The sequence below is a fragment of the Pituophis catenifer genome, unplaced genomic scaffold (assembly GCF_029215685.1).
Source record: "Pituophis catenifer annectens isolate HBS135680 unplaced genomic scaffold, rPitCat1.0.hap2 SCAF_2, whole genome shotgun sequence".
Taxonomy (NCBI): Eukaryota; Metazoa; Chordata; class Lepidosauria; order Squamata; family Colubridae; genus Pituophis; species Pituophis catenifer.
In genome coordinates, this window is record NW_027256882.1 from 176,033,072 (window position 1) to 176,057,033 (window position 23,962).

The window sequence follows — 23,962 nt, forward strand, 5'->3', positions numbered from 1 at the left end:
TCTACATTTAGACAGATAAGCAATGCTTTGGCTGGGTTAAACAAGTTACTAAATTAAACTACTATTTTCTAGTTTGTGGTTCAGTTGGGTGACTTCAACAAGACATGGTTCAGCTGTATAAACACAGTTCATTCTCATCATCTGATAACTCCCGTCTTTGTCTTCTATTTATTTATTTAAAAAATTTATATAGCAACCCCCTTGTAACCAACTCTTGGCAACTCACACCCAAAAGGAAAAAAAAAAACATAAAAACTATAGTAAAACTACAGAACTGAACACATTAAAAACCAAAAACCTGGTGCCAAGTCATATAGTCTCTTATCCTAGTGCCAGGTCTTCCAAGCTTTTTGGAAGGCTGGGAGGGTAGAGGCCTGCCAAATTTCAGGGGACAAAGTATTCCATAGGGCAGGGCAGCCACAGAAAAGCTCACTTCCTAGAACCCATCAGATGGCAATTTATTTATTTAGCGTATGGCAGATGGCCATATTTAGAAAGGACTAGTACCATCCTTATCGTAACTGATCTGACTTCTAAGTGCTACTTTTCATTTTTAGGAGAAATTCCTACAGCAACTTCCTGATGGACTTAGTTGTTGCTGAATAAATGCCAATGCCTGTTTAGGCTTTGCAGACCCCTACAGTACTGCATCTTAAATCCGCCATTTAGGAAAGATGTTGAAATTGGATATTATGCTGCACTGGTGTGCTTGAAGCGCCCTCTGCTGGCCATCAATGAATTCCATTGCAAGTCAGAAACCTTAGGCCTGGATTTTTTCTGAGGTTGCATAATTACAATTTCAAGCAACATTAGCCAGCATGGTCCGAGTAAGGAATGATGAGGAGTTGTAATTCAGTACAGCTAGTCCTCGGTTTACAACAGTTCTCCTAGTGACTGTTGAAAGTTACAATGGCACTGAAAAAAAGGACATTACCATTTTTCACATTTATGACCATTGCAGCATCCCCGTAGTCACATGATTTACATTCAGATGCTTGGCAACTGGTTCATATTTATGACGGTTGCAGCATCCTGGGGTCACATCAGGGGTGAAATGCCCCCGGTTCGGACCGGATCACCCGATCCAGTAGCGATGGCGGCGGGTGGTTCGGAGAACCAGTAGCAAAAATCCCTGCCCCCCCCCCATGCCCAGCTGAGCCGCACAATCATCAGAGGCTTTTTTTTTTCTTTTAAAAGTAAAAAAAGTAAAACCTCTTCGAGGTTGTAGAAAAAATGCTTTTAAAAGGTAAAAAAAAGCCTCTGACGATCACGGCTGAGCAGCGCAATTGTCAGAGGCTTTTTTTTTTACTTTTAAAAGCAATGCTTTTAAAAGTAAAAAAAAAAGATTGCGCGCCACAGCTGATCACACTGTTCTACTTACCGCATGCCTCCTTTTGGCGTGCACTGTACGTGCACCTTGCATTTGGTGCGTGGTGCGCACTGCGCATGCGCAGCCAGCGAACTGGTAGTAAACTGGTTCAGATTTCACCACTAGGTCACATGATCATCTTTTGCGACCTTCTGACAAGCAAAGTCAATGAGGAAACCAGATTCACTTAGTAACCGTGTTACTAATTTACACCAACTTAACAACTGCAGTGATTCACTTAACAAATGTTAAGAAAAGGCAAATGGCAAGAAAAGTCATAAAATGGGACACACCTCACTTAACAAATTTCTCACTTAGCAACATAACTTTTGGGCTCAGTTGTGCTCTTAAATTGAGGACTACCTGTAATGGTGTGTGTGTGGGGGGGGGGGTGTTTTGTAATGCGTTTACTTCTGTTGTACCATTAACATCCCGTTCAGAATACTCACAAGTTGTGCACTTATGAATATAACAACCAATAGTTCACTGCTGTGTGTCCCATTTTCAGGGCGCATGTTGTGTGTGCCATTATCATCCGGGAACTGGTTTTTCTTGCACGTCTGAATGCATTCTAACAGAGAGGAGACTGGAGAAAATTAGTCCGCAGTCACGAAGGATTCGGCCTCACCTCCTACTTAGCTCCGTTCTCCCGCTCTTTTGCTATCCCTAGGAGTTTCCTACTCTTCTCCATAACCTAAGATTCCATTATCAAAACAAGAACCTCTTAACAAAAGGAGGTATATTTCCCTTTCCAGCGGAACTCTGGACCTCTTCTTTTCTCACCCGCCTCCACTTCAGGGGCGGGAGAGATCAATGTATCCTTTTTGCAATAGCGGCGAATATTCTGTATTCGTTCTTTCCTATCAGCTTCGAGGCTGCCGAGTCGTCCAACCAATAAGAGCGGGGTGTGGGCGGGGTCTAGTCCCCGCGCGGGAAGATGGCGGCGGGCGGCGTTATTGCGATCTTTGGGCGGCTGAAGGTGGTTTGTTTTTTGGAGAGCGGGGTGGGTGGGCGAGAGTTAATTCCTCACGTACAAGGAATGGGGGGAGGGGGAGAGTGGGGGCGGGAAGGAATATTATTCCGTGTCGTCCCGGTGTGGCTGCCTGCTTTGGGGAGATGAGTACCGGGCAGGAGTGGCCATCCATGCAGCGCGTAAAAATTATGATTAGGTCGAGTTGCAGGAAAGAACAAAATGGTACAAATGCAATAAATGTATCTAGTGTATGTGCATTGGTGGTTCTTTACCGTGATGTGCAGTGACGGTGTCCTTTTAAGGCGCGAGCAGGAAGGCTGCTCTTTTCAGATTTTAGATTTCGAATTCAAACAAGTTAGGAGGACTAGGCGAGCTTTCAAAATGCTCGCTAATGTTCTTGGCTTGTTAAAGATCCTCCGGGAAATGTGTGTCTCTAATTGGCTTCCTGGAGATTGCTTTCAAGGGAGGTCAGTCTTATTCACAAGTGTTTATTGATGGTGTTAAGAACCTCCAAGTTCGGAGGCAGTATACCACGAAATGCTGTTTATGTGGAGCAGTGGTAGACGCCTTTATTTTTAGATGTAGGCATCTTGGTTATGAAAACTGGGTGCTAGTATAGGTATCATTCTTTTCTGAGTTATGGCATACGTTATTAATCCATGTTTGATAAATGAGCTAATTTCTTTGCCTTATATTATCATCTTTGATATATTTATTCTACATTCCACTGAATGTGTTGAGATTTGCTCCATAAAAAACAGCCTTACAACCTGATCCTCTGCATGTTTACTTAGAAGTAAAAAGTTGAGTTTTAGTGTACATAGAATCCTAACAGTCTTTCTTCTGAATAAATATGCATAGAAGAAAGCATTGGATTATGGTGGGAAAACTCAGCGTGGCTGCTTATACTTGAAAAAGAGAATAGATGTTGTATGGAGGGCATCATGACCTTTCCTAGAATTCTCGAACTTTTATTTATTTATAGACTTCTTGCACTTCATTGATGTTTAAGATTTCTTTAGAAACCTCTGGAACTTTACATGCATTTGAAGTACCTTTCCAAATTCTATTTCTTTGTTTACCCTAAATGCATTCCCTATTACAAGGTTGTGCTTCAGAAAAAATACCTTACTTCTTTGTGTGCATCTGTTGGAATACAACAAACTATTTCAACTCAGTATAAATAGAATAAAATAAGTTGACCTCACATTTCAGAACAGTACATATTTGTTTTCTGAGTTCTTGGACTACTAATATTGCTACCTTTACAGCCAGACTATGTGTATTGAAAGATTTCCCAATGGTTCTAATACAAATTGAACCCTAGAGAGCAATTCTTCTGTCCTTTCAAAATACCTAGGAAGTAAAAATCTGTATGGGGTTAAGAAATCTGGAAAACAGATGTGGGGTGAATGCAATATTGTAGGAGTAAACTCGTTCCAGAAAAAGTTAATGGCACTGTAGTAATGCTGGAAGATTTTAGGCTGAATGACTTTCACATTTACCCATCATGAATTAACATCAATAAATTTGATGGTGACATGGAAGGTTTCCACTATACCCTACACTTTTAATAAAAGAATTACCACACAAATATATATGAGAAACTATATCACTGTCATTAAGCTCATAGGTTGGAAAGGTTGAAGTCTTAAACCTCTCCTAGAAGCCACCTAGATCTTCATACCTTGGCCCTGCCTTCTGTTCTTTATCACACTGATGTGGTGGCTTTTATTGCTGTAACGTATCTTCTGGAAGTGCCCACCTGATGTCCTTCCCTTATCTCAAGAGAGGTATGAAGAACATAGGACTCCTGTTGTTTTTATTCTTAAAGCTTTTTTAAAAAATAAATTCTATAGTGCCACTTCTGGCAGGATAGAAGGAAGGCCAAAAGCCTTTTCCACTCCTTTGGCAGATAGACTAATCTCACTGGAGATAAATAAAATCAATTTTTAAAGAGAAAAGTATATAAAAATCTTTTTACTACAGATTTAATAGTCACATGCCAAAACTTTCAATGGCAAAGAGTTATGGTGCTATTAATGATATTTAAATCATAAGTCATAAAGGATTTTTCACAGTAAAATTTAACATTTTTATAGATGATAAGGCTTTAGGCAGATCTCAAGATGATGCTGGTCTGATCCTTGTTTTACAAGCAAGTCTGTGTTAAGCACGTAGTTACAAATATTGAATAGAGAAAGTAATATAAGAATGTAATATAGAGAAAGACAAAATATTAGGCTTAAGTATGTAAATCAAATAAAAATAAATCCTTTACAATCTTTCTAACTAAACATTTTTACCTACAGTATTAACAATATTCATTTTATATATGGCTATACATTCAACATATGGCTCTGGGGAGCAAATAGAAAGTTTAAAACAATAAAAAACGTGGACAAACAGATTTGCCTGTGTCAGTTTTTCCTGAATTTCCCCTGCAGATCCCTGAATATTCCAGTCAGTTAATTCTGATGTTGCTGAGGAGATGGGAGGAGCTCTGACTTTCTTCTCAGCCTTTGTTCCCAATTTTTGTTTTCATTAAAAAAAAATGGTCTAGGAAAAAGAGAGGGATTTGGGAATGACTGCCCTGCTGACATGATTAAAAGTCATGCCTCAGTCAGCTTGAATCTTGAATCTTTATTGAAGCTGAGACATGGCAAACAGCCAGTGAATGCAGAATCGGAGGCTTATTATTTACGTAAGCATTTAACATTTATGGTTCTGCATATTTTTACACAGTAGAAAATGCAAAGAATTTCTTTTTTTAAGATTCAGCCTGTGGGAAAGGAGGGTGAGAAAACTTAAGTATTTTTCGTGGTTGGAGTTCCTAGCAGAATTTAAGAAGTACAGAGGGATGCATAGAATGAAACAAAACATTCCTGATTTTATTTTCCACTATCCTCAGGAATTGGGCTGCCCTGCACTAGAAGGTGTATGCCTGTCAGATGCTGAAGACATACAAAAATTGCTATTCAGCCCTTCATCCCATCGCTTGGACATATTGGAATGGATCTGTGTCAGGTAATGGGTATTACAATTTGAGCCTTATTCCCTGATGTGGTAATTCTAACAGTACTGTCAGAATGTCTTGTGCAAACTCAGTGAAATCTAAGGATCTGACAGTACGAGCTCAGAAGGAGGGGGGCGATAGATTTTTTTTCTCCTTCACAGAGAAAAAACTTTATAGCCTGCTTTGTTTAATATCTCCACAAGACTCCTGTATAAGGTCATCCACCAGTTCAGAGTCCAGTATCATTAATGTAAGATAATATTCAGTTGTATATACAACTTGACCCTAGGCCATCCAAGTGATGTTGTTAAGGTCCTGTCTCAAAATCTGTGCCTATTCAGGTCTGAATTGGGAGGAACAAACTCTGGCTCAAGAATGGGTGACTGTAATTGTGCAGGCTCCCTGGATTGAGATTTTTCATTTGTGAGCTATTGAACATCAGACAATTTTTTTTTTTTGTATGCTGGTTTGTTTTCTTTACAGAGGATGCTTCTCATTTTTTTCTTCTTCATTTTATTATTTCCTGCTTTTAAAATATAACATGTCCATAATCTGGGAATTTGTCAGCCTCTAAATGCAAATAATACATTATTCCTTTTGGAGAAACATGACTATAGAGTTGAGGAGGCATTGCATCCAATACATCTGTAGCCCCTTCTTTGCCATGCCTGTTTTTAGCCTTTCAAGTGCTGGGAGATAAAGGAGAAAGTTTCTGATCGCAGATTTCTTTGCTGATAAAAGAATTATCTCTGCAGTCTTGGGAGTAGGAGACTGAAAAATCCTGTAACTCTTAGGATGCTTTGCTGGAGATCAAAAGATAGCATCTTCTTTTTCTGACAAGCAAGATTCATTTATTTTTAGTATAAAAAGAAACAACTCTTGAAACCATTGCTGCTTCTTTCTTAGTGATCCTAAAATTTATATGATTTGACCTACTTTTAAGGGTGGTGTTAGTTTCATTTCATGTATGTGTCCCATTTCCAGTTCTGATCAAATGACAGGTGTGCCCTTTGAAACCTACTTTCCTTTGATTATACATGTTAGCAAGGAAGTTAGTTAGGAAGTTGTAGCAACTGTGGAGATTAGCTGTAGCATAAAATCACAAGTTGCAGAAAACAGTTTGCAGGAATTAAGAGTAGCTAATCAAAAATAATGTACGCTAATTTTTACTTCATTGGATCCAGCTAGATGACAGCATCTAGTTAACCCATCTAGCTATGTGGGTCAGATTTGATTGCTATTTGGATGGGAGATGAATATAGGTTAGACTATAGGAAATTGGAAAACTTCTTGAAAGAAGACAGTGCCAACCATTTCCATAATATTGTCAAGAAACCTATACAGGTAATCTTCAGGTTATAACCATTCATTCAGCAAGCGTTCAAAGTTATGATTGTGCTGAACAAATGGTTTTTATGACCGGTCCTTGGAGTTCCATTTGTCATAGGATGCCTGTAGTCATGTCATCACAATTTGGGATCTTGGCACCCAACTTACAATTCCAGCATTGTAGTAAACCATGATCACATGATCATGATTTCCTGCCGGCGTCTCACAAGCAAAACCAAAGGGAGGAGCAGGAAGTTGGAAATTGCAATCACATGAGATCTTTGCTTAATAGAGTTGCTTCAAAACATAAGATTGATGGCAAATAAATTTGATAATAAATTAATAATAGCAATCAGAACTGCTGGAATTGCTTTCACTAAGCAACCATGTTGGACTGGGCCCTTTGATTTAGAAACGGCTGGCAAATATTAGTTTGCTCCTGTGTCCTAAACCCAGTATTTTTGTAAATGAAATAAAGAACTAAAGTTTTGTACTACCTCTTAGACCAGTTATATGGGTTTTTTTTAGTTAGTTGGCATTTAAAGTGTCTTTTGATAACAAATGGCAAGAAGAGCACATTGCTGAGCACATTGTAAGCCGCCCTGAGTCTCCGGAGAAGGGCGGCATATAAATCAAATTTAAAAAAAAAAAGAGAGAGACTATGACAAATAGAGAGATTTAAACGGTACTGAAGTATTCAAATTATTAAAAAAGCAGGATAGCTTTTTTACCTTGTAGAAATATATGAAATTAAGGCAGATTCTGCCTGTGTAAATTCTCCCTAGATACTATATGGGGTTATAATAGTTTGATGGGATCCAAATTTTTAAAAATGAATATTTGGCATTTTGGTTGTAGGAATGTTTCTAACAAGAGTAGTTACCTGTGTCCCTTTGTTCTGGCCAATCTCACAATCATGGTTACTTCCTCTGATTGCTCTCTTCATTCTATGCCAGTGGTGGCGAACCTATTCCACGGGTACCAGAGGTGGCACTCAGAGTCCTCTCTGTGGGCATGCATGCCATCGCCCCAGCCCAGCTCCATCGCGTTTCTCCCACAGGGGGGAGAGGGAGGGAGGGAGGGAAAGAGAAATGATATTACAAAAAAAAAATTTATTGTTGCTAAATGTAATATTTCAAAAGCAGGAAAAAAAATGAAGGCCATAAAAGTGCATTTATCACATTTTTCTTAGAACAATTAGTTGAACTCTGCCTTGTTTATTTTAGGTAGTAAATCCTCAGTATTCAGGTTAAATTGCAGTGTTGGCACTTTGCGATAAATAAGTGGGTTTTGGGTTGCAGTTTGGGCACTCGATCTCTAAAAGGTTCACCATCACTGTTCTATGCTAAGGGTTTTTCCCCTTGTTAGATTGAAAATCCATGGGTAGAACTAGATTTTACAATAACTTGTTTTGAAATCATTATAAGAAATAATCATAATCGCTATTCAAAAATAGATGTCTAAATGGTTTGGTATTGTTCTTTGGAAAGGCAAATATATTATTTTACCCTTTCACCTTTTTTAATCTCTGAATAATTTCAATTACTTGCATTTATGAAAGGGTGCGATGTATTTACAATATTCTTGACGAGGCTCTAAAAGTTTTTTTCATTATAAAATACAAAAGAAAATAGTGGGAAAATAAAGGAAGGAGAAGGAAAGGGGAAAGTATAGGGCAGTGATGGCTAACCTTTTTACCATTGCGTGCCAGGAGGGGGGAGTCGCACGCATGCGTTCCCACACCCATAATTTTATGCGCCCCGCGCATGCCTGTGCACCTCCCCCGCTCCCACTCCCGGTACACGATGTCCTGATAGGCTTGTTTTTCTCTCTCACCTGACTCCAGAGCCTCTCTATGAGTAGCTCTGGAGGCTGGGGACAGCAAAAAACGTCACTTCCTGTCCAACCGTAAGTTGGGAAACGGGCCGTTTCTGGCCTCCAGAGGGCCTCCGGGGGAGTGAGGAAGGCTGTTTTCACCCTCCCCAGACTCATAGAGATGCTCTGGAGCCATGTGTGAGAGAGAAACGGGCGTTCCCCACCCCCACAGGCCATCTGGAGGCAGGAAATAGCCTGGTGTGCCCAGAAGGCCAGAAAATCAGCTGGGAGCTGAGCTCGCATGCCCACTAATATGGCTCCGCGTGCCACGTGCCATAGGTTCGCCATCATGGGTATAGGGCAAAGGGAAAAAAGAAAGAAAAGGCGTTGACTTCTGATTCCCTTGCAGTAGAATAAGGCAATAGCATCAAACCTCAACTTTTTACTTTTACAGAGTAATATAAACCAGCCATTTCTATAACAACAAACCTATCTAATCGATAAAATCCAAAATCAAAGTTCCATATTTTCCCCCCCACCTCAAGCACAAAGTCCAGAAGCAGTTTCCAGCTAGAAACTAAACCTTTCTTTAATTAAAGCAGTCAATTTGGCCATCTCTGCTAACTCCATCCGCTTTTGTAAGAATTCATCCATTGTAGGGATTAAAGCGTCCTTCCATTTTTGTGCATACAGTAATCTTGCTGCTGTCAACATATATAACATCAAAGTTCCATTCTCCCCCCCCAATCTTTATCCATTAAAATCCAAAAGAAACGTTTCTAGTTTTATCTTTATATTCACTTTGAGAATCTTCTATATTAAGATGTGAATCATACTCCAATATTGCTTTGCTTTGAAAGTTTATTTTGCATTCCCTTGCAGTGTGTACCCACCTCTTCGAGAGCAGTTTTCATCTTTAAATAAGGAATCACAATCGGGTTTAAAGATAAAAGGTATACTGTATATCTAGTGGTCATATTAAGTGGATTAATAAATAATCTATCATTCTAACAGTTGGGAAAGTTGTTGATGTGTCTGTGTTTCTGGGTTGTGGGTGGAAAGGTGGACAGAATAGGACTATATAGAGATTAAAATTCAAACTATGCAGGATCAAAGTCTTTTGTCAAAAAGACAAAAAAAAAGGCAATGCAATTCCTTTTGTATCTGCACACGGTGTCACAATGTTTATAGAAAAGGAATGAAACTAAATGGGAAATTACAAAGTGGGAGAACCAGTTTGGTCTAGTCTAGGGGATAAGTAGTAGGCTAGAAACCAGGATTCTATGAGTTCTAGTCCCGCCTCAGACCCGAAAACTGGTTGGGTGATCTTGGACTAGTTTGTCTATCTCTCAGCTCAACCTACCATACAAGGTTGTTGTGGAGAAAATACAAGAAAGAAGCATTATGTGTGTTCACCTTGAATTACCATGTTTCCCTGAAAATAAGACCCTGTCTTATATTTTTTGAACCCTGAAATAAGCGCTTGGCCTTATTTTTTGGGAGGACTTATTATTTTGGGGCGCATGGAGCAAGACAGGGATGCTCTTGCTGTCTTACCTGATTTCCAGCTCCCTAACCCTATTTCCAGTCTCCCTAACCCTAACCAGAGGAAATGGCGTGGACCGGCTGCACATGTGTTTAATTAATTTTGGGGAGGGCTTATTTTCAGGGAAACACGGTATTGTTTAAAATAATAAAGGCAGGAAATAAATAAAATGGGTCAGCATTGTTTTCGTCAATTGATACCCGCTCCCCTAGACATCTCTTGTATATTCTTGTCGTATACCTATAAACAGCCTGGAGACTAAGTCTAATGTGCTGGGCAGAATAGAATACAGAATAAGAGAGTTGGAAGGGACCTTTGAGTCCAACCCCCTGCTCAAGAGGAAATCCTATATCATTCTGGTCAAATAAAAAGAGATTGGACAATCATTTGTCTGAAATGATATAGGGGTTCCTGCTTGAGCAGAACAAGAAGACCTCCAACTCTGTTATTCTACAAATGGAGATTTTGTCCTGTTTGTAAACCATAATTTCAAGAACTGCTCATGTTACTTATTTCTATGAAAATTAATAGAGATGCATTTCTCTTGTGGGAGGAATCTAAAGTTCCCTCTGAGCACAAATGGGGAAGCTGTTAATTATATCCTAGACTGCATTCTGTTAGCGTAGCCCATTAAATTCCATTAGAACAACTGAAAACCAAGCCCGCGTTTGTTTTTTTATCTTTCTCCGTCTAACCATTTCCTGGTTTCTGCTTTAGTGTAACTCCGATAGTATGATTGACTATAGAACTAGGTTTATATCAGTAATGGGTTTCACTTACCTTTGCTACCGGTTTGGAATTGTGAGCGCGCGCCAGGGGTGGGTTCTAAATTTTTTTACTACCGGTTCTGTGGGTGTGGCTTATTTTGTGAGTGTGGCTTGGAGGTCATGTGACTAGGTGGGCGTGGCTAGCTGGTCAGAGTCATTTCTGGAAGATCCTCGCACTTACGACCAGTCCTCGCACTTACGACCTGACTCATTTGTTTGCTTTTAACACTGATCAGCTGTAGGACGGCCCTTTGAAGCCCCGCGGCAAGAGTTTAAACAGTTTTTTTCCCTCTAGTCATCAGCTGGGACTCAGGAGGCAGCAATAGATTGGGGGTGGGACCAAATAAAAGGTAAGAATAACGTGGGTGGGAGGGCGGGGGGGAGAACCGGTTCGGTGACGTCATATCATCACCGCTACCAGCTCGGCCGAACCGGACCAAACTGGGAGGAACCCACCACTGGCGCGCGCACAGTGCTTCTGCACATGCGCAGAGCGTCTGTGATGGATGTGCGGGCGGATGGGCGGAGCCTCCTGCCGCTGCTACTGATTCGCCTGAACTGGGGCAAACCAGTAGAAACCCACCACTGGTTTATATCAGGGGTGAAATGCTCCTGGTTCAGACCAGATCGCCCGATCCGGAAGTGATGGTGGCGGGTGATTCAGAGAACCGGTAGCAAAAATCCCTGTCCACCTCCCATGCCCAGTTGAGCCGTGCGATCATCAGAGGCTTCTTTTTTTTACTTTTAAAAGCATTTTTTCTTCAGCCGAAAAAATGATTTTAAAAGTAAAAAAAAAAAAAAAAAGCTTCTGATGATCGCGCAGCTCAGCTGGGATTGTCAGAGCCTTTTAAAAGCATTTTTCTACAACCTCTTCGAGAGATTGTAGAAAAAATGCTTTTAAAAGCCTCTGACGATCCCAGCTGAATTGCCTGATCGTCAGAAGCTTTTTTTTTTCTTTTAAAAGCAAAAAAAAATGCTTTTAAAAGAAAACAAAAGCCTCTGATGATTAGAGGCCGAAGAGGTTATAGAAAAAATGCTTTTAATTTAAAAAAAAAAAAAAAGTTGGCCACGCCTACCCAGTCACATTACCCATCCACCCCACCACCAAGCCACGCCCACAGAACAGGTAGTAACAAATTTTACATTTCACCACTGGTTTATATATGAATAGTTTCATATCTTGTAGGTAAACAATTGCATTTGGAGGCTAGATGATAATAGAATAGTGAGATCTTGAAGAGTAAATGTCTCCAAAAGAAACAAATTGAATGATCTTAATTAATGCATTTGTTTATTTATTTCATTTATTTAAGTTTACTTTATTTAACTTGTATATTTTAACCTTGTTCTTAATTTTGTTTTTAACTGTACTTTTAGTCATGTGTTTATATAATTTTATTATACTATTGTAAACCACCCAGAGTCACTTAGTGAGATGGACGGAATAGAAATTTAATAAGTAAAATAAATATAAGTTTGCAGCAAGCCCTTATAAGTGATGAGAAGTCATTGCTTATCAATAAGTTATGGGGTTGTTCAAAGTAATAAAAAAATAATGTTTAAGAAATATGTTAACAAAATAAGAGATGCATATTAAAAACAAAAGGAGGCTGCTTTTTGACCTTTAAAATCATAAATTAATTTATGGGGATACAGGCAACTTCACTTTAAAAGAAAAAAGAAAATGCAACTTTTGTAGCTAACATTTGTGGCGTTTCTGTTGGCATACAGATGCACTGCAAAGCAATTGCTCAGTTTCCAGGAAATGAGTCACATCTTAGTTGGCATTCCATCAGTCCGTGTTTCAGTCCGTCAAGCTTCCAATATTCCAAGCAAAATCTGAACTTTTGGACCAAAATTCTGATTGTTCCGAAGTCCTGTCCTCAATGAGGTCAGAACTAAGCCAACGGACATAAACACATCTGTATGAATTACTTTTTAAATCTAAAAGTTTTTGCCAAGGAACATGGTTTAGGTTTTCAGTGTGCAGCATGTGACTTGGATTAATCCATAAACTTCATAATTTGAGAAGCTGCATAAAAATGGATCAACTCTTAATTTATTACGTTGTCATATTTTCCTTCGTCTAATGCTTGCAAGCTAGAAATCATATTTTAATCCTTGACTGTCTTCAGCAATTGAAAACAGCCCTTTCTTTCCCCCAGCAGATGTTATGTGCAGAGATTGGTTGATGGATTGCTTTTGTATTTATGAAACACTTTTTTTTAAAAAAAAAAAGCTCACCTCTCCTGGTTCCTCAAAGTTTTTAAATAATTGAACAAGTTGAGTTCAGTGTATCTGTTGTGCCCCAGGCCCAAGTACATATTATCAGACGCAATCGGTTCAAAAACAAACAGACTTTATTAGAACAGCTGAGAATTAACTCATTCTCAGCATAGTCCAAACTAATTCAAAACAAATTCTTCATAACAGAATTCTTCAGCCTTATCACCAATCTTGGTCTAATTAGGCAACCTGCCAAAGGCTTTTCTTGGCAAAAGTTCAGAAGCAGAAGACGCCGACAAGAAATAAATGCAGCAAGACAAGAAACAAATCTATCAGCATTGTTTTCTGACAAAGAGCCCAAGAGCCGTTGCTGGTCTTTTAAGCCTTATGGGAGGGGCCAATCATCTCTTGGCCTTACTCCCGAGTCGTCCTTTTTGCTTTAGCTGCTCTTGCCTTCTGGCAGCTCTTCTCATGTGTGCACTAGGAACAGGCTCCTCCTGTTCCTCTGCCTCTCTGCTGTCAGCCTCTGGAGGCTCTGGAGTGTGCACATCACTCCCAGATGGCCCTGGCCCCATCTCTGCCTCCGACGCAGAGCCCTCATCCTGGCCTTCCCCAGCCTCCAGGACTGACCCATTTTCTTACTCAGCCTCCTTACTGTCCAACTCCGCTGCCAGCTCCACAGGCTGCTGGCAGACCACAACAGTATCTTCGCAAGACTCAGCTACCAAAACGTCTCATTCTCTCTCCTGACTTCCACCCAGTTTTTTTGCTAATGGAGCAAGTGCCATTCAAGAGAGATAATAAAGATTATCTAAATAATCTTTTTAGTGAGCAAATATGCTGCAGTCTACAGTTGTGAGGGACACAAAGCTTGAAATCTGCATCCAAGGTGTTTTCTACACAACTCAAGAAAGTTCTACACAACTTCTAGCTCACGATTCTTTAATATTGTTGGCTCTCTTTTGGCCTATCAGGTCATATCCTTTTGAATCGGAGGAGCACATCCTGAGGGTCCATGTGGCTCCTGGAATTCTCAGAGATCCTTTAAAAGTTTGTGATAAAATTGTAATATTTCATATGTTTAATATGAAAGAAAAGGGAGGTGAAGAGAGCAGTCATGTTAATAGCACTTAATGCAATACTAAATTTGCTCCGAGGCCATCGACTTTTGTGTCTGTACATATAATTCTTGGCCCAAAACTGATAACATGCATTTGGTCTAAAACATAATTGTCTTTTTTCCAGTGGGCTCCATACCCCAGGCAGTGCTTTTGTTCCCAGTCATTTGTTGCTGTCTTGTCTCTTGAATAGGAGACATTGGAAAATGAACTGGGGACTCTTGGTGGGCAAAACAAATGCTCTGTCACTGAATCAAGCCTCTGTTCAATACCTGGCTGTGAGTTTTAGCATATGAGGAATTGTACAAGGACTACCAGATAGGGATTTTTTTGTAGAATCACCTCTAGTGGGCACTGAAAGAATCGGGCATCTTGGCCTGGTATCAAACTTCTCTGTGTCTCTATAAAAATGGATAGCTAGACCAAAGACAAAATTACTTGTGGAAGCCAAGTCTTGCACTAATCTGCTGTAAATATATATATATTTTAACATATATATTTTTCAACATTTCAACATAGGAAAAAACCCTGATTGCAAAAATATCGCACATTTATACCTATGAATCAAAAGAAATAAATATTTGACCTCTACAGGGAGGAGTCACAAAATATGGGTGTGTCTGGCTGAAGAGGCCCAAGAAGGCCGAAATAGTGCTATCCCAGTCTCCCATAAGTCACAGAAGAAACAACATAAAATTTCTGACAGGCCTGAAAGCAATGAATAGAGATTTCATCCCACCATGGCCATTTTAACATCTTTCAACATAGGAAAAAACCCTGATTGCAAAAATATCGTTTATACCTATGAATCAAAAGAAATATATATATATATGTTACTTTCCAGGAAGAGTTTCCCTCCACTCTGGGCCAACGTTTCATTTTTGGCTATGCAACGGTCAATAGGAATTAGGGGAAAGTAAACAAAATAGAATACAGTACCTTTGCTTTGTAAGTTTGGTTCAGCTTCCATAGCCTTCCCCAGCCCTGGCCTCGTGCCTGATGTCTGCCATCTCCTGGCACCTGATGGAGCCAGGCATGCTGATGTCATTCTACACTACAAAGTACTGTAGTTTTTTTAAAGCTTTGTTAAGACTTGAAACCTTGCAATGTAAGTGTATGTTGTATTAAAATCTCAAGCTCTCCCCCTTTACTCTCTTTGTCATCAAAGCAGAATGGGTAAATCTGGGCTGGAAAGTCATCAAATGCATGGGAAATTAAAAAGAAAAAACCACCCAAAGCAGAGCCATAGAAAGTTGAAATGCCCAATGTTTCATAGGTATCCCTTTGGACATCTGCTTCCATTTGCAAGCAGGGAAAACCGGGAACATTTTCCAAAAGGCTTCATGAACTCCATTGTTCACGAGAACTGGAAACTTCTTGTTCCAGAGCAAATAATAACTGGGGGAAACCCTGGCGCCTGTGTAGCTAAACTTCCTCCTATCCTGACAGGAATGGCGAAGCTGGGGTATGACCTGATGCTTTGTCGAGCTGATGATTTGGATCTCATCGAGGTAAGCGCCAGGAAAACATCTGCAAAAGCGGCCTCCTGTCTCTTCCATGACTGTTTTATGCCATTCCCTTGCCCTTCATTCATCATTCAACAAAGATGTTGGCTCCTTGTTGTCTACTTGTGACTGGATATTCTTCTACTCTTCTCTTTCCTGCAGCTTAATTGACTTGCAATAAATATGACAAGCTGTTTCCTCCCCCCACCCCTCCCCATAGTAACATTTAACTAATTAAAAGTCTAGGAGATTATATGATGAGAAAAGGAATGAAATGAAGCGTGTGTCATTTCTCTTTGTGGAATTTCCTTTCTAGGCCTCAGATATTTTTCTACTATTCCCTTTTAACATGGGGCCTGCTCAGACATTGTATCCTGAATATTGACAGCTGAGCATATCTGAGGGAAGCCTGTTTACCTCAGCAGACTGGAAGGGAAGATGCTAAGAGTTTGTATGCTTTTTGTGTGTGTGTCCCTACAGGGAAAGGCCTGTGTTAAGAAGCAGCTCCACTTCCTGCAGCAGCTGGTGGCTGTCATTCCAGCTCAAACTAACCTTATGCTATCAGACTCTATATCGGACTGCAGTAGTTATTCCAGGTGAGGGGGAGGGAGAGGTACCCCTCCCCACAATTAGCATTCCCTACATTTTGCAGCTGTTGTTTGCTAAAATACATAGATTTAGTTAATGTGGTGTTGAATATCGCTGCCGTTGCTGAGTAGGGCTGAATTGTTACTGTTGGCAGATGGTGTGGAATTCTGCCATTACAATGGCATGCTGATTCAGATTTTGGGATGAAATTGGCATGCCTTCCTAGATAATTTGTCCTGGAAAATGTCCAAATTGTTGGTACATTCTTTTTTTAGTGTGGATTTTGGAGTAAACACTTGGGATGGATTGCAAAGGGGGAGGTACACAGGAATTAGTCGATAATGATGGAATCTTAAAACACATCAGCCTGCATTTTATAATTCCCCGGCATTCTCTTTCAGCACAGAGGAATCTTTCCAAGAAATAGCTAGGAAGAATGAAGAATTCATAAAGCAGGTTTTCTCTAGCCCCGATCTGCAGGCAGTGCTGAATCCAGAGAGTCATCCCTGGAGCTCAGATATAAAGCCTCTCCTTTTGGGTGAAGAAAAACAACATAAAAGGTAAGGTTCCTGTGCCTGCTGTTAAGTTATGGAAAGTAGAGAGTCAAGAAGTCCTTCACCTCAGCTTAGTGTAGAATTATGGGGAGGCTAGAGGTGTCAAATAGAGGAAAGGAAAATGAGATCCACTTTTCCATTGATGTTCAGTGTCCACTCCTTTTCCCCATGTCTATCATGTTGAACCCATGAACTCCTGCTATCCACTTTCTTGCCTGTGTATATAAAAGGGCCCTGCTGTCAATGACTTCTCATGAGAAAACTCTCTTGAAGGCATCAGAGGAGCTGGAGGAGACAGCAGCAGCCTTGGAAAATCTAAGAGCACAGGTAAGCTGTTTACAAACCTGCTATATCAAAGGGGGGAGGGAAAATATGTTTTACAGTGGGGTGAATTGGAAGTGACTTTTGAATCACCTTCAGTTCATTTGCCCCATTACTGCAGTTACAAGCAGTCTGTCATGTTTCATTTTATCAGTTGTATAGGATCATCATGGAATATTTACAGAAAGGAATATCTGATTTTATGAGACTGCTGATCAGTTCTACAACATAGTAATTACTTAAATTGTGTTAGGTAGATGTCTATTAGTAAGTTTTCATATTAAAAGGGATCAATAAAATAATGTTGAAGAGTTACTAGCCCTAAGTATCCTTTCCCACAGAAAGATTAGCTAGGGCTAGCAAGTGCATTGTCCTTAATTCTTCTTCCCTTCTCTTTTCTGCCTTGCCCACCATCTTTATTGACTTCTCTGGTCCTATTATTAAAAACAATACCTCTACTTTTCCTTTTTTTCTCTTTCTTTCTTTCTTTCTTTCTTTCTTTCTTTCTTTCTGGCTATACAGCTATTGCAGCCATTTGGATCTGGTTGCTATAATGGGTACCACATGTCTGTATTTTAATTGCAAGAGAGGTATCTTGGCTAGATTGCAGTAAAGAGCTGTTTCATTCAATTTCTCATAGGGAGTCAGGGAGGTGATGCTTGGAATTTCAAGGCAAGCAGAGCAGGAAGCCAGAAAAGTAGTTTGGTGTAGTAGTAATACTTATATATCACTTCAGGGTGAATTACAGCCCTCTCTACGCAGTTTACAGAGTCAGCATATTGCCCCCAACAATCTGGGTCCTCATTTCACCGACCTCGGAAAGATGGAAGGCTGAGTTAACTTTGAGCCTGGTGATATTCAAAATGCCAAATTGCAGGCAGCCGGCAATCAACCGGGCCTGGTGGCTCAGCAGACTAAAAAAGCATTGTGATTAACACCAGCTGTTTGCAATTACTGTAAGTTCGAATCTCACCAGGCTCAAGGTTGACTCAGCCATCCTTTCTAAGGTAGGTAAAATGAGGACCCAGTTTGTGGGGGCAATAAGCTGACTTTGTAAATATACAAAAGTATGAAGGCTATTGCTTAACGCATTGTAAGCCGCCCTGAGTCTCCGGAGAAGGGCGGCATATAAATCAAATTAAAAAAAAAAAAAATCAGCAGAAGTAACCTGCAGTACTGCACTCTAACCACTGCGCCACCTGTAGTGTAGTGTAGTAGTGAAGATGGTAGTCTAGAAACCAGGAAACTATGAGTTCTAGTCACATTTTAGGCCTAAAAGCCAGCTGGGTGATTTTGGCCAGTCACTTTTTTCTCAGCCCATCTCACTTCATAGGGTGATTGTTGTGAGGAAAATAGGAGGAGAAAAGAGTATTAAGTATGCTTGCCACCTTGAGGTACTTATTAAAATAATAAAGGCAGGATATAAATAAAATAAAATAAAATAAAAATGGTCCTGGACATTTATTACCTGTTCATTATCACTGCTGCATGAATGGTTGGCTTTTATGGGATATATCCTACCCCCAAACAGTTGATTCTCTCTTTTCTTCAATTCAGATGTTTTCACTGTGTTTTTTGGGGTGGGTGGGGGGAAAATAGTGTTCTTTCCTCCAGGGGAGTCCCACTGGTGTCGATCCATCCAACAACACTGCCACGGCTCTTCAGTCCCTCAAGTTGATAGTTTCTGACTACAGCCAGCTGCTCACAGCCTTTGAACAAGTATATGAGAACGAGCTGCAGAAGCATTGTGAGCGTCCTGCTCCTAAACTGAGTCCTTGTGACCCACTCTTCCAAGCTGTGCACCACAAACTGCTGCGGTGTATGCAGGTGAGCTTGGGGCATTTGAATGGATGGGCAGAGAATTTGAGAGTCTATACGGAAATGATGGCAATGTAGAAAAAGGTTCTTTAAGTTTTCAGTCATGGCTTCTGGCTTTGTGTTTGGAGAGGCATGATAATAAAAATAGGAAATGCTAGTTAGTTTCCTAGCAACCATCCAAAGATGTCTTGATACTACTCTTTTTCTCTCCGAGTCAGAAAATATGTATCTGATGGTACCATTTCAGTCTACAGATATGGCTCCACCCCAGATCCCAGGAAATCTGCAGGTGAAGGGGGAAGGCCGGATAAATGCACACAATAGCTCTTGTGCCAGTTGAAAATAATCACTTTGGAGCCAATTCATTTCAACAGAAAGAGCTCTTCTGGGACTACAGTGGGCCCCTATGTGGAGGATTGGTGACAAGAGGAGGAAGAGAAGCAGCAGTTCAGGCTTATTTCCTCAGGGAAATAAGAAACCTACTGTGTTTCTCCAAAAAGATGACCCACCTTGAAAAGAAGCCCTATCGTGTTTTTGAGCACATGCGATCAAATTAAGCCCCACCCACAAAATTAGCCATAATTAAGACCCCGCCCACCCCAGGATGTAGGGGGTGGGACGAGGCACACAGGTAAAAAAATAAGCTAGGATGGGGATGGGGGTGGAGCTGCCCTACTTACCAAGCCTCGTGTCAAGTTTCATGGTCGTCTCGAATAAAATGCATTTCAAACAAAATCTTTGAAGAAAAAACTCCTTTTTATTGAGCATTTTATTCGAGACAACCACGAAACTTGACACCTCGCACCTTTTTCACCTTTTTCTGCAGCCACTTGTTCTCCGGCCACTTGTTCTGCAACCACTTGCCGCCACTCGCACGCATTGCCCTGGTTTGCAGAGCTCTGTTATCAGCTGCAGATGCCTTCCGGCAGGCATCTGAAGATGAAACAGAGGCCGGGGTGATGTGTGCGAGTGGCGGCCGGCGGCCACAGAAGACGCGGGCCATCAGCGGGTTCCTGCTGAGTTGGGCTGTCGGGGCCACTGCCGCAAGGTGAGTCAGTAATTAGAACCCTCCAAAAATAAGGCCTAGCCGCTTTTTCAAAGAAAAGAAAAGAAAAGAAGACCCGGCTTTCTTTTTGGAGAAACATGGTATCTTCATAGGTCATCAGATGGCAGCAAAAAGCCACCAGTCTAGTCCTGAAACATCCAAATGTCTCAAAAGTAAACAAAGCTGGTTCCCGTTTCAAAGGTTTCTCCTTTGTTACATCTTAGTTCCCCTGGTTACATTCCTTATTGCTAGAATACCATCTACTGCAGTGTTTCTCAACCTTGGTAGCTTGAAGATGGGTGGACTTCAATTCCCAGAATCCCCCAGCCAGCAACGCTGGCTGGGGGATTCTGGGAGTTGAAGTCCACCCATCTTCAAGCTTCCAAGGTTGAGAAACACTAATCTACTGGAATACTTTACATGAACCTTCGGGAGAAGATACATTATAGAAAGGCGGGCATAATGTTTTCATCCTGATGTTAAGTAAATGAACCTACATTTTAAGTCTAATATGTTTGAATGCACAAATGTCTACCTTTCTCTTAGTTCTACCCACTTTTGCATGGAGTAGTTTCCTTTCCTAAATCTTCCTACCAGACCTACTCATATATTTTTTGTGTGTTAAAACAACAATAATTTCAAAAATTGTTTTTAAGATAGTCTTTCATACATAGCTAGGTTGTGATTAATGCCAAGTTCAGGATAATACAATATTCAGTTTAGAGCAAATTGTAAATGATACCAGGTTGCATGTAATCTGGTTGAAAATTCAGCTAATTGCACACAATTGCAGTTGGGGATATAGACATAGTTACATCTTTATGTGTACAAAATGGAAAAAAAGAAGATTCCGTCAGAGGAAAACAATACAAGCTCAGAAAGGCTTAGCTATTACATTAGAACAAATTTGATGTAATTGAACCATGTGAAACTGGTCATAGCAATGCTAAAATAAAATGAGATGTTGGAATGCCTGAATATGTAGTATACAATATTATAAAACACACAGGGGAAATAAAAAAGTAAAGTTGCATCAGCTTTTTGAGATTTGCAAATATCAACAAGGAATAGAAGTACTGCAATGATAGAAACAACATCTTTAGCTGTATGGACTGACTATTGCAGTCAGTATGAATACCAGTATTTCACTGGTATGCATTAACATATACCGTAATTTTTATGTTCATGTTTTTTCATTGCCTATTTTGGCTGAGACAGAACTAATTATCATAACTTCCATAGAAAATATCACTTTGAATAGCGCTAATTCAAATAATGCAACCATCATTCATTAGAATTCATTATCCACACTAATCAAGATCTAGTTGTATCCATAGCTCTAGTTTCAAGTCTATTAGAAATCAATTGCGTATTGACTTTGTGCTTGTGGTGGGAAAAAAATGAAACTGATTTTATCAGTTTCTGTGTTTTATCAGTTACCGTGTTTCCCCCAAAATAAGACCCTGTCTTATATATTTTTTGAACCCTGAAATAAGCACTTGGTCTTTTTCCAATGCGCTCAAAAGCCCGATTGGGCTTATTATCAGGGGATGTCTTCTTTTGGGGGAAACAGGGTAGATAGATTTATTGTTATAGAAATGGCTACTTTATACTATTATGTAAAAGTAAAAATTTGAGGTTCAATGCTATTATCTTATTCTACTGCATCAAAGGGAGTTGGAAGTCAATGCCATTTTTTCTTTTTCCCCCTTTTCCCTACTATTCTCTTCTGTATTTTTATATTTTATTTCATAAACGTTTTTTGCCTTTGCGGAGCCGGGCCACGTGATGCATCTGATCCACCGGCCGCCAGTTTGACAGGCAGGGTCTAGATATTGGTTCCTTGTGTCCACTGATCAAAGAAATTTATCCTGCTAGTTTCAGTACCAATCCTTGGTATAGCTGACCTTATTAGACTGATCAATTTAATTCAGTTTTTAAATTCTGTCATTTCCCTTTTCCTCAAAGATGACAATAAGGATATTATAATTTCTGGAAGGGCTGAAATGGGTACCAGACAATTAGTGATTCCCTACCTTACAAACAGCATTCTGTGTGCCTCAGCATATAGTTATGCTGGCCATGTGACCACAGAGGCGTCTTTGGACAACGCTGGCTCCCTCTGCTAAGAAATGGAGATGAGCATGGCCCTCTAGAGTTAGACACCAAAGCACAGAGGAAACCTTTACATTATGAACAAGTAAGGGCTCAGTTTCATGGGAAATAGGAGTGTTCATATTTCTCAATGTTCATGTTCAGGTGGAATTGTAATTACGGTAGCTGGCTGTGCTTTTGTGCTTTACCATCTAGAATAGCTTTCTTTAAACATGACATTTATGATACCTTTGACTTTTGAGACAAAAATGCTTTTTGTTTTTATTACACAATTTCCCCCCCCCCCCCCACACACACACATTTTTTACCTTTTTAAAAAATATCCTCCAGAATAGGCTTTTCACTCCCCTCTTTCCTGCCCCACCTCTTCACAGCTATTGATATCGGGAGCACGAAGTCTTGAACAGTTGGAGATGATAAGATGCCACTAAAGGAGCTGCCTGCCTTTGTTTTATGAGTATTCTCATTTGCAGGAGCTGCAAGGCCTGGCCCAGGTTACAAAAACCTCAGAATGCATTATGGCGACAGTGCAACGGCGGCACGAACAGAAAGTGTTCTGGAATGGAAGCACTATAGCCACGTTACGTAAGTCTTGTGGCCTCTTCTTTCCTATAAATGTCAGCTCTTCCTATACTGCTCTTTGTGAAACTCCCTTTCTGATGTTTAAATGTTGAATTATGGCAACTGGACCAAACTTCATTTAGCTGAGGCATCTCATTGCTCATCCAAGCAATTTCATCAGTCAGAGCAAAATTAGTGAGGCAGAGAGTCATAGGAATGCACCAACTCTTGCCACACCACCTTCAGAGGTTTCTCCCAAAAATGTGTTGCAATATGTCAGTGAACACTCAAGTCATCCAGGCCAAAGGTGTCTAAAGGTTAAATCATGGCAACTGAACCAAACTTTGTTAATCTAAGATGTCTATTTGCTCATCCAAGCAATTTCATCAGTCAGAGCAAAATTAGTGAGGCAGACATTCAGAGAGCATCTGATTTTTCTGACTTACGAGTTGGCTGCGTTCTTAACTGAGTTACCTTAATCCTGGGGATGGGGGTGGTCTTTTCTTCAGGGAGTGAAATTTAGGGAAGGTATGATGGGCAGCTAGGAGAGAAGGACGTGTAAATGTGTAGAGAGAATTTGGTTTAGCCTGAGCATGTTGATGAAAGCCTGAATGGCTCTCAAGCCTCCCAAGCACCTTCACCTTTCGCACTAGCAAACTGATCTTTTACTTTTTCAGCCTCAAAGCTTGAAGAATTGCAGCAGAAATACAAAACCATCCATGCCACCCTCAAAGACTCTCAGAGATCCTAAAGATGAAAGGACTGCAAATTGTAGGTTATTTTTGGATGAAGGAAAAATGTTTCTTCCTGGGATGTAAATGAGAACCTGATTTTTTTTTCCAAATGTAAATATATTTTCTGTAGTCTTCTGTGAAAATTTAAAAAATAAAAGTCTGTCTCCTTTAGGATGAATATTCTCACTCACACTTCTTGTTTGTTGTTTTTTCTCTTAAACTTGTTGAATTCTCCTTTAATTCCTGGTTTCCAAATAGCACCAATTGGTTCAGAAAGCCACTTCTCCCTTTTTTGTACATTTGCATCCCTATATCTAGCATCTTGTGGAATAGGCTTCTACTTCTCTCCCTTTAAAACTACATGTCAGGTATTTCCATAGGGCCAAAAACCCCTTTTTTTGCCAAATCCCTTGAAGAACAATTTTTAGAATTCCCAATCTGCTCTAAAGAGATCATTACCTCCTAATGTTTTGATTTGTTGAGAACTTGGTAGGATTAAAACAGTGCAGTTAATGGATTGAAAAGCATTTCAAGTGCTCTGGAGAATTTTCCTGCTTCTGAA

General features: G+C 40.2%; 1 protein-coding gene across 4 annotated transcripts; it reads left to right on the top strand.

Moving 5' to 3' along the window:
- Positions 1-2,306: 2,306 nt before the first annotated feature.
- Positions 2,307-23,592, top strand: HAUS7 (HAUS augmin like complex subunit 7). Of its 4 annotated transcripts, none has more exons than XM_070935178.1 (10): positions 2,307-2,348; positions 5,254-5,369; positions 9,385-9,455; positions 15,609-15,670; positions 16,145-16,260; positions 16,654-16,812; positions 17,037-17,133; positions 18,727-18,954; positions 22,579-22,690; positions 23,344-23,592. In XM_070935178.1, the coding sequence occupies exons 1-10, from the start codon at positions 2,307-2,309 to the stop codon at positions 23,415-23,417; spliced, it is 1,077 nt and encodes a 358-aa protein (XP_070791279.1). In that variant the 3' UTR covers positions 23,418-23,592. The 4 variants fall into 4 exon arrangements, with proteins under 4 accessions (XP_070791279.1, XP_070791283.1, XP_070791282.1 ...); XM_070935181.1 differs by lacking the exon at positions 2,307-2,348 and adding an exon at positions 4,980-5,046; XM_070935182.1 differs by lacking the exon at positions 9,385-9,455 and having other exon boundaries at positions 2,309-2,348.
- Positions 23,593-23,962: the final 370 nt, after the last annotated feature.

Excerpts from the sequence above, each read along its gene's own strand:
- HAUS7 (XM_070935178.1), top strand. The coding sequence starts at position 2,307 with ATGGCGGCGGGCGGCGTTATTGCGATCTTTGGGCGGCTGAAG. Across the intron at positions 15,671-16,144 it reads ATGATTTGGATCTCATCGAG|GGAAAGGCCTGTGTTAAGAA; the intron begins GTAAGCGCCAGG and ends GTGTCCCTACAG. Across the intron at positions 16,261-16,653 it reads GACTGCAGTAGTTATTCCAG|CACAGAGGAATCTTTCCAAG; the intron begins GTGAGGGGGAGG and ends ATTCTCTTTCAG.